The 16,680-nt window shown below is 40.3% G+C and overlaps 2 protein-coding genes across 6 annotated transcripts in view; one reads left to right on the top strand and one right to left on the bottom strand.

Moving 5' to 3' along the window:
- Positions 1–1,466: 1,466 nt before the first annotated feature.
- Positions 1,467–16,680, top strand: part of nav1b (neuron navigator 1b) — a 97,085-nt gene continuing 81,871 nt past the window's right edge. For 2 of the 5 annotated variants that reach the window (XM_055010640.1, XM_055010645.1), the window contains exon 1: positions 1,467–1,870. The gene's annotated coding sequence lies outside the window, so the exon portion shown is untranslated. The remainder of the gene's footprint in view (positions 1,871–16,680) is intronic. The other 3 variants (XM_055010642.1, XM_055010643.1, XM_055010644.1) reach the window with 3 other exon arrangements.
- Positions 6,120–7,178, bottom strand: LOC118470417 (eukaryotic translation initiation factor 3 subunit A-like). The gene is made up of 2 exons (XM_055010648.1): positions 6,684–7,178; positions 6,120–6,480 (listed from the first exon to the last, which is right to left on the bottom strand). Exon 1 carries the CDS (start codon positions 7,166–7,168, stop codon positions 6,716–6,718), a length of 453 nt encoding a protein of 150 aa, XP_054866623.1. The 5' UTR covers positions 7,169–7,178; the 3' UTR covers positions 6,120–6,480; positions 6,684–6,715.

The raw sequence follows: 16,680 nt of genomic DNA on the forward strand, positions 1-16,680 counted from the left end.
GGAATGACCCATTAGGAAGGATTAGGTTATAAAAATATAACCTCCATTCTTATTCAGCGAAAATTATCAGATGCATTTCAAGAGGATGGTGGGGGCCAATGAAATAATTCCGTTTAGGTTGGAGGGATTCTGGCAGGCTGTCGGTGCTGAATGACCCTCCCTCTGTAATTCAGGAAGCAGCAGTTAGATGTTTCACTGAATTTCTCTCTGCTAATTCTTGCTCTGCTGCACGCACTGTAGCTATAATGAGAAGGATGCAGTTTCATAAATTAGTCAGTAGAGGTCACATACGGGCAGAGATTAGGTCTGAGAGATGTTGAGACACACCCTGATTTCTACCCTCTTGCTGTCTTTCGGAGTGTGCTGCTGCTCTGATGCATAAGAGATGACAAGGTGGATTAACGGAAGCAGAGCATGCATGCATCAGAGTGTAGAGTGCACAATTATTAAGCTGTGAGAAAGGGGAAAGGATGAAGGACTTTGCAATCAGGTCACTTGAGCTGTTTGTACCTGAGTGTGAACCTACTGATTCTTTAACTTAGCACATTTAATTAAGATGCAACTATGTTCAGACCGGTGCGAGGGATCTAATAATAGAGACTGCAATTTCTGTTTTTCAAGGGCAGACAGGAAGTGTGTCCAGTTTCTCCATGTGTGCAGATTAATTACAGAAATTACATTTCTGAGTTTTATTTCTGTGTCCAGCCAGTCCACATCTTTGACTGTAATAATCCTCACTTATCTCCCATCTGTGACTCAACACAGAGGATGCAGGACTCAAATTTCCGAACTGCCTCAGGCTATATTCTCTCCTCATGAGCTTTAGTCATCCTGCAGAGTCATTTAACTTCAAGGAGAAGGAATTTGCTGTAATGTGTAAGAAATATACAACATCACCCACCGTCATGCCACCCACTGGCCTTTGCTTTCACACCAGTGTCAGTGTTGTTTCATTGCTCTCGGCCAACTCTAAATTTGGTGATGTTCCACCACATGTCCTTGCCTGCACATATTCTACCTTGTAAGTTGATCACGTGGGTCATCTTGTGATTTTCTGCCTCGCCACACACAAGGGGGTCCTCTCTGTCACGGATTGTAATCAATACTTAGAGATTATGAGGAAAAGGTGTGTGAGTGCATGCTGTCACCATATCATCGCTCCTGTCACTCCTCTTTCCTGAGGTGACACCTCGTAGTCCTTTGGCCCAGATTCCCACTGAGGGTCGTGCTGAGGGAGCCTGTGCCCTGCAGGCAGCCAACTACAAACATGCAGTGACAATTCAAATTAATCCAGTTCACTAGCTCTGGCTGTGACTCAGGACACTGAGCGCCAGGCGGAAAAGATGCATACGCGACCCGCCAAGCGAGGCTGTGACAGATAAAGAGAGCCAGAGACAAGAACGTGCAGAGCGTGATGAAGCTTTATGAGTATTTCACGAGGTATACGTCCCAGTTTTAGCTCAGAACTTTTGTTCGGAGATGCTTGAACTGGAGTGATGCCAGGTCCATTTGCAAGTCAGAGAGGAGCGCCTGCCGGCAAAGTAGTCTGAGCCACAGGCACCAACTGCAGCAGAGGATCTGTCTAGAGTATTGTTATGCAAGCAGGAAGGCAGCAGTCCCACTTTGATCCAGACATCGGACGCAGGCTGAGGTGCTCCAGCGCTGGAAGCTGCTGTTCGGTGTTCCATCTGTGAATCTGCATATCGGACGGTAGACTGGCACAGAGCTCGCAGCAGCCTCTCTACACAGTTAGCTCACGGGAAGGATGAACAGACGGACACCTGACGATCATCACTCTCAGCATCCCACGTGTTTTGAGTTTCCTTTGCACTTCTTTCCATCTCACTAAGTTTTGTCAGCCTCCTTTTAGGTAAGTTTGAATTTGTTACTGAATACTGAGAGGCAAAAATGTCTACTTAGTTGAGACTAGTGAGAGGCATGCAAACTGCAAATTTATTTTTTAATTAACCAGAAGCGTAAATGATAGTATTGATCTCAACTTCCCATTTTCCACTGTGATCTTGTTCAGCTAATGACTCTACAATTATCACTGTGTCACTGTTGTTTTTGTTGAGCCTTAGAAGTTGTCAGACTCAGTCCTTTAACAACACTGACCCGTGAAGAGATTTCTATCATGTGTATGACTCAAAGAAAAAGAGACTTGAGGGAAATGGGACATTGTCGGACTGCTGAATTAATTCTTGCAAAGTCTCTGTGGTCCCATGCTGGACTTTTATTGTCCTGCCTGGGATGGGAGTCCTGTGCCCTGTAATTGTCTGGGATGTACTGCTGACTCATACTGTTTGTGCTACAGGGTACCACTGCATCAGGCTCATACTTCTCACTGTCAACCTACTGAGTTTACACTGAGATACACTACACTGTGATTATTCATGCATTGCTATTTGATGTCCTCATCAAAGGCTGAACCAAAGTGAGCTCTCTTTCAGTTCTGGAAACCATGGATTCCTTTGAAATATGAGGATTCAGTGATATCTCTGTTTTCAAATGTTTGTTTTAGAAAGAATCTTTGTATAAATATAATGGTAAATAAACACGCATGCATTACCAGTACACTGGGTAAATTTTTAGACATATAATGCTGATGCGATTTTGGAACTGACAAAACTTTACTGTTTTTGAAAAAAATACTTTCAGGGATACTAACATGATTTTCTTGCATCATTTACTACAGATACACTCCAGGTCATAAGTTTGGGGTTACTCAGACAATTTCATGTTTGCCATTAAACTCATACACTCACATGTTTTCCATGAAAACTCACACTTTTATCCATGTGCTAACATAACTGCACAAGGGTTTTCTAATCATCAATGAGCCTTTCAACAACATTAGCTAACACAATGTAGCATTAGGACACAGGAGTGATGGTTGCTGGAAATGTTCCTCTGTACCCCTATGGAGATATTCCATTAAAAATCAACCGTTTCCAGCTAGAATAGCAATTTACCACCTGTAACTATGTCTAGACTGGATTTCTGTCACGGTCCCCTGATGACAGAATGCAGAGCAGCTGCCAGACCAACTCAGCTGCATCTCATCCAATCATCGCACCATATAGACCGGCCCCAAATGGCATATGGTGTTTTCCCTGCACTGTAACAATTCCTGATCAATTTAATGTTATCTTCATTGAAAAAAAAACTGTCTTTCAAAAATAAGGACATTTCTAAGTGACCCCAAAGTTTTGAACTGTAGAGTATATTTACAGACCATTTTAGCATGTTTCAGCTCTTTGTTTTGGTTTGTCAGCCTACAGCTTCACTGATTGGTTCACTTCCACAGCTCTCTATGGTGCCATTTTCAGCTGCAGCAAATGACTGTTAATGGAAATAACTCTTAAAAGTAAAGAATACTATAGACTCCCCAGCACCAAACAGCAGACAGACAAAGTTAGGAGATGCCAAAATGAATGAAAATATTGCATTTCATTGAATTGTGGCTAGGGCTGCACAGTGGCTCGGTGGTTAGTACTTTCGCCTTGCAGCTAGAAGATCCTCGGTTCGTGACCCAGCCTTCCTGGGATCTTTCTGCATGGAGTTTACATGTTCTCTCTGTGCATGTGTGGGTTTTCTCCAGGTACTCCGGCTTCCTCCCACAGTCCAAAAATATGCTGAGGTTAATTGGTAACAGTAAATTGTCTGTAGCTGTGAATGCAAGTGTGATTGTCTGTATATGTAGCCTTGTGATAGACTGTCTGGGGTGTCCACTGCCTTCATCCTAAGTCAGCAGGGATAGACTCCAGCCCCCCCCATGACCCTAATGAGGATTAAGCGGTTTATAGATAATAGCCAGAAACACGACTCATATAATGTTAATGTGTATTCACAGCTTGCTTTGTGAACAATGCACAACAAACTTCTCTAATGTTGGTTTTTCAAAATGGAATGCAGTCAAAAGTCAGCAAAACTATAACTTCAGTCAGAAACTGTTTAGCTCTGTGCAACTGTAGTTAAGCACAGTGATAGTTTGTGCAACATGTTATAATCTTCATGCTAACCTGCGCACACTGGCAGTGCTAAAATGCTGAGGTTTAGCAGGTACTGTAATGTTTATCACATACAACATTTTAGTTAAATGTTTTAGAGCTCTAATCTTTGCTAATCAAAACAAAATAGCCAAGGCTGGAGAGAATATCATTAGTTTTGCAGGTACATGATCACATGCTCAAACAAAGGTCACCAAAGTCACTATTGGTGTGTTAAACATGTGCCAGCCTTTCTACTTTGGTGAGAAACTCCATGGGGCCTTTTAATAGCTGGTTAATGAGTTAAGAAGGGCAGGAATCTGTCAAAGCATTCACTGCCAGTTCTTGATACATTGTTTGATACATAATGCTTCGCTAGAGATGCATTCTGGTTTGTATCAACAAGCAGTGGAGTTCCATACCCAACTGAAGTATGCACTAATGCACACAATACAGACCAGAAAGTAATTCAATTCTGTACTGGGAGTCCACGCATGGCCCTGGGAATACCACTAATGGTGGGTGATGTCATGGCCAATAAAATAGATCTATCATGTGTGCAGTTTTCTGCCCTTTTGAACTGAACTAATTTCAATGTCACCCTGGATTATAGTGTGACAACACAGAAATAGTGTCCAGTGGTAAGACAACATCTATTATGGTGGTTAAAAAATGCCGCTAAGGGGATAATTTAGTCTCTTCTCTGCAATCTACATCATGTCCAAGACACTTTCAGACCTGCTGCATTTGCAGATTCTTTGTAGCTTCCTTTTTGTCATTCTGTCAAAGAACTAGCTCTGTAGGAATTGCGGTTGCACTGAGTTACTGCACAGTAAATCCAGAGCTGAATTACACATATCAAAATAATTATGATAATCATAATATAAGAGCACCGGCATGTGCAGTGATGTTATGATGGGATGTTTTCGGATACTGGAGACCATCATTTTTTTAAAGGGGGATTTTTTTTTTTTTTTTTTTTGCCTTTTAATGCCACGTCTCAGTACATCTTCAATCCAACTGTCCGTGCTTGTGTGTGTGCATGTGGTTTGTCTGGTTTGGAAAGTCTAGTCCACAGACACGCTACAGTGGCAGATATATTCCACCTTGGCTAACCCAAAATGACGTGTACCAGACCTCGGAAAACCTGACGCATATTTTATACATTCCACAAAAAGCGGTTATATAATGATGGATGTTTTGGATACATTTTTGTTGAAGATTAAGAGTGTGATATGACATGAGGGTGAAGGTGACTCCTCACATAGTGTGCAGGGTTTGACTTCATCTTGTTTTCATGCAGAGTCTGTGGGAGCTCTAGGTGACAATGTCAGACGCAAAGTTTCTATTTCGCTTCAGCTGACAAGAAAAAATACCGGATTTGATTGTATCATTTGATTTGTAAAATCAAAATAACATGCGACAGCAGCTTCTTTTAACAACTAATGTCTGCTCTTGTTTGAAGCATATTCGGATCAAAAGTTATATAAATCATTTGACTTGTACCCAGACATCCCACTGAAGGGTTGTTACTCAGTTTTTAGTCTTCAGGTCACAATTAGTCATAATGAACACTTTGTCAGCTGCTGAGTGACATGCTGCAGCCGCCACACCTCCTCAGAGGACTGACATTTCAGTGAAGTTTGCCCCCAGGAAACCGAAGCCGAGCAGAACCAGACGTTGATGGAAGAACCCAGGAGGCTGCTGGTGAAAACATTGTATAGACCAACGAGGAGAGGCTGACTCATGTAGAATTATTTCAGAAAATATGAATCATATTTACTGGGCTGCACAGTGGCTCGGTCGTTAACACTGTTGCCTTGCAGCTAGAAGTTCCCTGGTTCATGTCCCTGCCTTCTTGGGATCTTTCTGCACGGAGTTTGCATGTTCTCCCTGTGCAAGCATGGATTTTCTCCGGGTACTCCGACTTCCTCCCACAGTCCAAAAACATGCTGAAGTTAATTGACAATTCTAAATTGTCTATAGCTGTGAATGTGAGTGCGAGTGTTTTTATATGTAGTCCTTTGATGGACTGGTGACGTGTCCAGGGTGTCCCCTACCTTTGTCCAAAGTCAGTTGGGATAGACTCCGCCCCTCCACAACCCTAATGAGAATTAAGGGGTGTATAGATAATGGATAGATGAATCATACATACATTTATTTTTCTTGGTGTTTCTTTGGTGATCATGTAATGTGTGCTGGCCGTGTCGAGATTTGGAGAATTAAAATACAACTTAAAATAAGCGAAGAATATATAAAAAGCTGACAACACCACCTAGGATTAAAAGAGCCTAGGACTCAATTAAAAGTTCCAGGTTCTTTGAATCAGGGGTGAGCAGGTTAAAAACCACAAACTCCATTTAAAATGTACCGGCTTATTCTAATAAAACAGAATTAAAAATCCCAGCCCCAAGTCCTCCACAGTGGCTCGGTCCTCGTCCCGTCTGGGCTCGTCCTCGGTGTGGCCTCCAAGGCTATGGACGGGGATTTTCTAAAAAAAGGTTCATAAGAGGGAGACAGTCACTCCACTGTTCACAGGAGGCTCATCAGAGACACCCTTTCAGCTAAATGGGCCGCTTAACCTAAAGGTGTCCCAATGAGTGAGGGAATAAGTAATAAAAACCCCTTAAAAGAAATAGAACAATAAAATCCACTGCTAAAATACGTAGTTAAACGAATAGAGAGGGTCCTTACATGGAAGAGGGGTGCCTCGCGAACACAGCCCTCTACTTTCCCACGTAGCTTCCCCTCTCCTCCAGCCCATAATGCTGTGACTTCTCGCTGTGCCGTCGCCCAGTTGGCGTCCTAGTATTCTGCCAATCTCCCTCAGGTCTCATGCAGCTACGGCTACGGTGGCGGTCCTCTCCTCCTGAGAGTTCGTTGGCTCCCCGCTCCATGGCGTCCCTCATTCTTCCTCGCAACAGTCCCCGCCACATCTGATCATCGCGGCCCTCTTCCCGTCGCAGCTCTCCTCTCTGGCCGCTCTCTTCCCTTTGCGGCCCTCTTCCCTTTGCGGCCCTCTTCCCGTCGTGGCCCTCTTCCCGTCGTGGCCCTCCTCTCTGGCCGCTCTCTTCCCTTTGCGGCCCTCTTCCCTTTGCGGCCCTCTTCCCGTCATGGCCCTCTTCCCGTCGTGGCCCTCCTCTCTGGCCACTCTCGTCCCGTCGCGGACCTCTTCCCATCGCAGCTCTCTTCCCGTCACAGCTCTCATCCCGTACTGCTGCCCTGCTGTTAAAAAAGGGTGTCAGGTGCCGTCTCCACAGCTGCTACTAATGCTGTTAATTGCGGCCTGCCTGTGAGGCCTTCAAAGTCGGTTAGGTAAAAATCCATGCAGTAAAACTCACTAAAATCAAAACAAACAGAATATATATAAAAAAAAAAAACAGCAATTGTTCATAAAAACCGACCCGTCACAATCATACAGATTCCCCCTTATCACAGTATCACCTGTTTCCAGGAAACCAGTGAGTACTCTGAATTATGTGATAAAAGCAGAATTTTTTCATTTTGTTTCATGTCAGACCTTTAGCTGCCAGTGAAAAACTCCACTTTGCTGCCTTAACCTGACTCAACCAGGATAAATCTGCTTCCTAAAAGGAAAGCTCAGCTCTGACTGAATCTGGTCAGAGGTGCATAATGCTGACAGATGGGAGGGTTAATATTTTACTGAGCCTTGGTGCTCAGTAGTATCACTGAGAGCCATATGTGGGCAGTTTTTCACTCCAACCATTTAAGCTGTTGTCCCTAATTAGTTCTTCCCCTTTTGGCAAAAGGCATGTTATGGTTAAATTAGCTTGTGAAGGTTTTGATATGAATGAATGACTAGTAACTTGGACACATATCTGTTTATAGCACTATAAATACTGCAGCACCCTAGCATACAATAGTATTTTCCAGGTTTGTGTCAGAACTAAAGAACCCACGATTTACTCTGTGAGGGACCACACTGTTGGGTCTTGACAAGCTGACAGTGGTGACAGCTTTCAGGAACGAGGCGAACAGATGCTGAGTCGGTCAGATAAATGGTGACTTTGACTTTAGCAACTGAGTGAGGGACTTCAATGATTCTGTTTTTGACAATGTGAAAATAAAACTGCGTGTGTTATTTTTGGGCTATAAAGTAGATATCTTACAGAAAGAATCAACTCGTTTTCATGCTGCCTTTTTAGAGTGAGTGAACACAAAAACATGGCGTTTGAGCTAAATATAACTATCATCCACAAAACACACTACCAGTCAAAAGTTTGGACACACCTTCTCATTCAATGTCTTTTTTTTTCATTTTTACTTCTTTCTACATTGGATATATATACTGAAGACATCAAAACTATGAAGCAAGATATATGGAATTTTGCAGCAAACAATTCTGAAATAACTCTAAATATGTTTGATATTTTAGATTCCTCAAAGGAGCCACCCTTTGCTTTGATGACAGCTTAACAAACCCTTGGCCTTCTCTCATTGAGCTTCATGAGGTAGAACCTGAAATGGTTTTCACATCACAGGTGTGCCTTGTCAAGGTTCATTTGTGGAATTTCTTGCCTTCTTAATGGGGTTGGGACCCTCAGTTGTATTGTGCAAAAGTCAGGTTGCTACACAATTGACAACCCTATTTGACATCTGTTAGAATCCATATTATGGCAATAACCAATCAGCTAAGTAAAGGGAATCGGACAGTCCATCATTACTTTAAGAACTGTAGGTCAGTCAGTCCGGAAAATTGCAAAAACTTGGAATGTATCCCCAAGTGCAGTCGCAAAAACTATCAAGTGCTTCGATTAAACTGGCTCACATGAGGACCGCCTCAGCAAAGGAAGATCAAGAGTCACCTCTAGTGCTGAGGATAAGTTCATCTGAGTCACCAGCCTCACAAATCCTAAATTAACAGCATCTCAGATTCAGGCATGGCAACAGCAAATTTTGATTTCAGCTGAAAATGCTCGGTATACAATCTTCAGAGGGAAGCCGAGAGGTTTTCAGTAAAATAGAGGCGATTTAGAATGAAAAACATGCATAGAATTACAGAAGACTAGATTGTAATGAATAAGTTAATTTAATGAAAAGTTAACTTACTTTTTCTTCAATGTTGTCTCACTGCATTTAGTCCTACAATTTTTACAGTTCTATAGGTCTTTTAACACTATTTACACTGGAGTTCTACACTGGTCACAGTCACTTCTAATGTCACAGTTTCCTCTATGGAGTCAGCTGTGTCAGTTTTTTTTACATTTCCAGAACACTCTTTAAACACTATCAGGGATTCATTTTGCCCTGAGTCATGAGTCAAATACACAATGTTTTGTTAAATGACTCAAATATTTTACTTATAGTGAGTACTTCTGACTCATGGCTTGAGAAATCAAAATGATTATTTTAAAGCAAACTGATCCACTCTGATAATATTTGACTCCATAGTTAATCAAGTGTTTGCAATATACACAAAAAGCTTTGCCGGCCACGTCTGGCTTCTTCAGAAATTGTCCGAGTGTTTCTGTCACCTCGTCATACTTTGAACCATTTTTCACCTTTACCGTCACTTTTCTCTCAAGCCAATTCCATCGGAACTTGTTTTTGACACTTTTATGTATTTCTAGCACCGATGACTCTTGATCTTTCGATAAAAACCTCATGATTCCACCGAAAACGATCCCAATAGCTCAAAATTCCAACACGAACATGCCGCCATGTATTGTAACGAAAGAATGCATCGAGCAATTTGATTGGTCCAATCGTTGGCAGCTAACCAATTTCGACCAATCGCAAGGCCTTTTACAATGCAGCAGGAGCTAGACTGGTTCTGTTTGTCTGTTACGCTGCGGGAGAAACGCCGAGCGCTTCTCAAAAACCGGGAGCAAGAGTAACAAAAACGTACCTCACCCCCCCTAAAATTTTCTCAACGGATTTGGACGATTCACAGAAATGATCAATTTGAAAATTAAAACGGCAGATTTCCGCGGAACGGCGGAAAATTGCCATGCCTGCAGATTAGAGCCCAGATAAATGCCACACAGAGTTCTAGTAGCAGACCCATCTCTACATCAACTGTTTAGATGAGACTGCGATAATCAGACCTTTATGGTCAAATAGCTGCTAAAAAACCATGACTAAGGAAAAGCAACAAGCAGAAGAGATTTATTTGGGCCAAGAAATGCAAGAAATGGATGTTAGACCAGTGGAACTCTGGGCTTTGGTCTCATGAGTCCAAATTTGAGATCTTTGGTTCCATCTTGTCTTTGTGCGACGCTGAAAAGGTGAATGGATGGTCTCTATATGCATGGTTCCCATGGAGGAGGAGGTGTGATGGTGTGGGGGTGCTTTGCTGGTGATACTGTTGGGGATTTATTCAAAATTGAAGGCACACTGAACCAGCATGGCTACCACAGCATCCTGCAGTAACATACCATCCTATCCAGTTTACGTTTAGTTGGACCGTCATTTATTTTTCAACAGGACAATGACCCCAAACACATCTCCAGACTGTGTAAAGGCTATTTAACCAAGAAGGAGAGTGATGGAGTGCTGCGTCAGATGATCTGGCCTCCACAGTCACCTGGCTGGCTACATGAGGGAATTCCTCAAAGAGCACCAATAAAACCGACTGCTGCTGCTACAAGTTGATTCATGTCACACGGTGGCATTTCGCTACTTTAGTTTTTAAAAATCCTCTTGTTTACTTCTCATTGAGATCCATGTTGGATGTGGAAGGTGCCCTTTTAGACACCTGTTTTGTAACACCAACCCTTAGTTTCCTAAAAATCCTCATTCCCAAACCTAATCCAGATGGTTTGGGATGAGATGAACTGCAGAGTGAAGGCAAAGGACCAACAAGTGCTCAGCATCTCTGGGAACTCCTTCAAGACTGTTGGAAAACTATTTCAGGTGACTCCCTCATGAAGGTCATGGAGAGAATGCCAAGAGTGTGCAAAGCAGTAACCAAAGCAAAGGTGGCTATTTTGAAGAATCTAAAATATAATACATGTTTTGACTCATTTCACACTTTTTTTGTTTACTACATAATTCCTTATGTGTTCATTCATAGTTTTGATTCCTTCAGTGAGAATCTACAATGTAAATATTCATGAAAATACAAAAAAAACAAAACAGAAGGTGTGTCCAAACTTTTGACTGGTAGTGTATGTCATTTTTTGGAGATATGAAGTCTTTCACATAAGAGCAGTGTATTCATTTTCATCTTTAACAAAACATCAGCCAACAGCTTTCTCTTAAAGTGTTATTGTTTGAATTTTGTTCAGGTGCATATATGCATTAAAAAGGAAAAATTCATGTTATTAAAATAAAGAGTTAAATAAGCAAATACACATGCAGTCTGGGCACAAACCCTTTTAGTTATCTCTCTGACATTTGCCTAAAATACATCTGTGTAACTTGATTTCAAACCAGTATTTCCAGTGTCTGATTTACTTCAGTGCACGCTATAGATCACCATTCATGTTTTCAGTAGGATGCAGATAAAGAACAGAGAGCTGTACTTTTTACACTTGCTGCAGTCTTTGCTTGTACTCCTCCAGCATGAAAGTGTAAAAGCATATTTTATTTGCTTATGCATGAACTGAATCACTTGCACTATTTTAGGGTTTGCTGTATTCTGGATGGTATAATTAAAGTTATTTCTGATGCGCTTTTCCTCTCCTACCTGTTCTAATAACCCAGTTCGCAAGACTGATGATCCATCACAGGAAACTGCCCACACCTTGAGTCATCACAGAGCTGCAGTATGCTGTGCAAACGCCTTCCTCTTTCTGCACCAGCTTCAGTTCACCTCTGAGAACTATGCAACTGTGTCAGTTACATAACGGCAGCATAACTGCAGCGGCAGGTTGTTTCAGTGTGCTTAAGGGATTTTACAATACAGCATCCTGCACAGCTTGATCTTTCCCTCATCCTTTAGAGACTGCGCCTACTTCTGTTTCAGGTTAAATGGAATAATTTATATTTGAGCAGCAAAGTAACCTGGGATGCCGAAGTGGAACAGCCTCATTGACCCCGCTTAGCTACTGGGCTGTAGACACAAGTTTAATTGAGCAACCGCCAGAGTTAGCTGTTCTTGGCTTATTTCTTTCAAAAGAAAATCAGGGCACTGTATGACTGAAAATATATCAATTTATTTTGGTAGCAATTTTATGTTAAGCAACTTACATCTGAGATTAGATGCAACACAAAGTAGGTAGGCAGGTAGCACTAAGGACTTTGCCTAAGGGTCCTCACTGGACAACTGCACCCTTACCGGGATTTGAGCCACTGATCTCCTGTGCTAAGTCAAGGGTGTTAGTCACTGAGCTATCCAGTTGCTATACAGCAATCCAGTTACTATATCAGTTGAAAGCAACCTGCCAGAAGTCATCAACACCATACGACTTCGCATAGTGACTTAGTTCTTTATAAGTTTAATATCAGCATCAAAAACACATGTGGTGAAGAGACAAACACAGAAAGCTTTTTGTATGAGTGTCAAATCATTTATAGTGGCAGTGACTGTGAAACCTGGTCTCTCAGCTAGTTAATTACTCCACCAAGGAACACGGTGGACTTATGTGATGGTCGGCGTTGGTTTGTCTGTCTGTTTGTCTGTTAGCAACATTACTCAAAAACAGACTAATGTATTTGAATGGCATTTTCAGGGAACATCAGGAATGACACAAAGACCAAGTGATTAGATTTTGGCAGTGATGCGGCTTATAGTCTGGATCCACGGATTTGTTAAAGATTTCTGCATCACTGTTAGATAGCGGCACAGCATCACTGTAACTATGATAACAAGTGAACAGTATGCCAGCTGCCTGCTAATGATCACGATTGTGATCCTACTACAAATCCACGGCTGCGGACTTATCTGTCAGAAATGCACACGACTGGAAAGATAAAATTACTGTTGTATTGTTCTATATATAATCAGATTTTTATAGCATGTAGCTTGACACTTTAGGGCCTTGTGTTTGTATGCATTATAACTAATCCAGTATTATTATGCAGGGTAAGACCAATAAAATCAGCCAAAACAATCTTGTTGTTTCTCATACAGTAAACTCAGTTCTTCAATCATGAGATGTTAATCTACATAATTTATTTATTTATTTTTACTGACTGTGCTGTTCTTGTGTAAAATGGTAAATGAGACTGAAGGTGCTTTGCAGAGATTGTATCTTTTTTAGTCTGTCTTAATGGGATGTAATTTAAAGCATCTTCAGATAAAAAACATACAGATACATATAGATACAGATATTTTTATAAGAAAAAACAGATATACACTACCGTTCAAACGTTTGGGGTCACTTCGAAATGTCCTTATTTTTGAAAGAAAAGCAGTTTTTTCAATGAAGATAACATTAAAATAATCAGAAATACAGTCTAGACATTGTTAATTTGGTAAATGACTATTTCAGCTGGAAACGGCTGATATTTAATGGAATATCTCCATAGAGGTACAGAGGAACATTTCCAGCAACCATCACTCCTGTGTTCTAATGGTACATTATGTTAGCTAATGGTGTTGAAAGGCTAATTGATGATTAGAAAACCTTGTGCAGTTATGTTAGTACATGAATGAGTTTTCATGGAAAACATGAACTGATTCACATTACTTTGATCATATTCTGGGAGTTTATTTTTCCAGTCTACACTGCAGGAATACGTACTACAACATGTGAATCATGTGAGGCTACAACTGAGCAGCTAGCTCGGTTAGCATCACTAATTCACATTAAAGCTAATATTTACTGGATGCTAACTCTCTTCTCTGGTCAACACACAGAAATAAACTCCATCAACATCTGGAGTGTATGGAACACATTATATCTGACACTACAGGTGTATATAAAGTGCATTAAAACTGGCACCAATAAGAAAATAAACATTAACTTAACGAACTGTCAGAGCCCTTTCAGTGTCTGCTGGTAGAATCAGCTGAAGCGCCACGGTGACATCACTTGACTTCAGCCGTGTTAGTAGCTGCTGTCAGGCAGGAATCCTGTGATCAGGTACGACTACCCACCCTGGACAGAAAGCCCCGCCCAGAGCCATTTGATTGACAGCTCAGTCCACCAATTAAAAGCAAAGGCTTTTGTCATTGCTTTTACTTGGTGGACTGAGGAGTGACAAAATGAAAAATAAATAAATAATGGAAAATAAAAGGGAAAAAAGTGAAAAGGGAAAAGCAAAGACAAAATTGTCCTTTTTACTTATTTATTTACTTATTCTTTTATTTATTCCTATTTATATTTACATTTATTTCCTTATTTTTTAACAGATTTATTTATTTCTCTTTATATTTCCACATCTATTTATTTATTTATTTCTCTTTATATTTCCACATTTATTTATTTATTTCTCTTTATATTTCCACATTTATTTATTTATTTCTCTTTATATTTCCACATTTATTTCCTTATTTTTTTATTTATATTTTATTGTGGCACTCCTGTGACTCCATATACAACAGGCCACAGCTGGCTGAAGCTGAAGCATTATTCATGGTGTTGATGTCATAGCTTTACTGACCAGCGTTAATCAACTAACCGCCCTATTATCCTCAAATAATACTATCACAATCTGGCCCCAGGGATATTTGCCTCCAAAAATGACTCACATAAAACTGTTGACTAAGTTTTTGTGTCAGATACTTCGCTCATTTGTTGAATACATAAATAACCCCTTGATCACGAAACCTATCAGTGAGTTGAGCTGTCCTCTAGCGCCCCCTCAGGCCAAACTTTTAAAGTAGAATTAATGCATCTTTAAAAGTTTTAATACAAATCTTCTCAAATTTACTGACAACATTAATGACCACAAGAGTATGAACTTTATTGGTTTTGGTGATGATAAGACCTTTCCTGTAGCGCCACTATCAGGTCAAACTTTCAATTTTAGAGTTAGTGTATCTTGAATGACACGGAACCAAACTTGGAATGTCATCAGAGACATGGTGGCTGGAAATATTGCCCTTCTAGTTTCAGTGTTCCAAAGACTTGCTGTTGCTTCACCTTTTGATTTGTAAACTCCTGCCAAAATGAGCAAGCCAATGTAGGCTTCCAAATCAACTACATCCAAGTTTTTCCAGCTCTCCCCATACACAAGAGAGGAACCTCTAAATTTGTCATCCCAGTGTCCAATATTTTCAATTGATGGTGTAATCAAGAGCTCTAATGACTTGATGTCTTCAACATGGCTGATTATGTATCTGTTGGGGCCTGGAACCATTTTGACAACATTAGTAGCATTAAGTCTACTCTGCTGTTAAAGTGGGGAAAGGAACCATCTTATCTTTCCATTTTTGAAAAGGATCATGTCTGCTGGTTGAAAGACAACAGGAGAGTCAACACTCATTCTCATCAGATGAGAATGCCTCAAAATCAAGGTCCTCCTCAACACAATCCTCTGTCTCAGACACATTCTCCTCTATGACACTTCATTGTCATCACCATCATCATATGCTTAATCAATTGTCTCCGTCAAATTAGCAAAAGTCATTAAATATGAAGAATAAAAAAACAAAAAATGTTTTTTGTTCAAGAAAAAAAACTTTTTATATCAATCCTAACACTAGATTGTTAAGAAGTCTGTTTTTCCGGTAAAATGTTTCTTTTAACACCTCATTTTTTGTTTGTAACACATCCCCACACAGACAGACAAGTTTTACACAGCTGAAGTAGCTTGGGGTCAAATTGACCCCAGAGGAACACCAATGTGTGCAATATATGTTCAGCACATTGAAAACATATCATCATGATAATTTCATGCTTAATCAGTTGTCCCCATCTAATTAGGAAGAGTCATGAAATCTGAAGCAAAAAAAGTCAGCTATTATTTTTTGAATGAAAAACATTGAATGGGGTCAAATTGACCCCAGGGATAATAGCAGGGTTAAAGGGATAAATAGAGATAGGGATGAATCCTGTCATGGGCCAACAGATTAACTTGTTCACCTAAATAGCCGCTCTAATCTCGCGTGCCACAGGAACCACATTCATGAAAAGGACAATATGCCACTATTTAATGGCTTTATGGTAATCTACTAATTGATAATCATTAAAAATCACATGAAAACTGTATGAGGTGACATCTGTAGATCAGGGGTGTCAAAAATGTGGCCGGCTTTGTAAAGTGTAAAAGTTATAGAAAAGACATGACACTGCAAATTGTAAATTTGTAAAACTATGAATTTGGAATAATTTCTAGACCATGACAAGTTGTTTTGATCATACAGTGAAATATTATATTTCTTATTGTTCTTTTGTAATTTTGGGTCTCATTTTTGTGCATTTTGTCTTGTTTTGGTTGTTTTTCTGTCTGACTTTTGCCGTTCATCTCATGTTTTTGTCGTTTGTTTCTCGTTTTTGCCATTTTGTTTCCTTTTTGTTTCGCTTGTGTTTTTTGTCTTTTTTTTTGTAATTTTGTGTTTTGCTTAATTTGCTGTTTTGTGTATCGTTTGTCGTTTTGTGTTTTTTTTTGTCTCGCTTGTGTTGTTTTCAGAGGTGGGTAGAGTAGCCAAAAATTGTACTCAAGTAAGAGTAGCGTTACTTCAAAATAATATCACTCAAGTAGAAGTAAAAAGTAGTCATCCAAAAAATCACTCAAGTAAGAGTAAAAAAATATTTGGTGAAAAGACTACTCAAGTACTGAGTAACTGTTTGATTGTAATGTCCGATTTATTTTTTTAGAAATGATGTGATCAGAAGGA

This window comes from Amphiprion ocellaris, chromosome 5 (assembly GCF_022539595.1).
Source record: "Amphiprion ocellaris isolate individual 3 ecotype Okinawa chromosome 5, ASM2253959v1, whole genome shotgun sequence".
Lineage (NCBI taxonomy): Eukaryota > Metazoa > Chordata > Actinopteri > Pomacentridae > Amphiprion > Amphiprion ocellaris.

Coding starts and splice junctions, on each gene's coding strand:
- LOC118470417 (XM_055010648.1), bottom strand. CDS start 7,168: ATGGGAAGAGGTCCGCGACGGGACGAGAGTGGCCAGAGAGGAGGGCCA.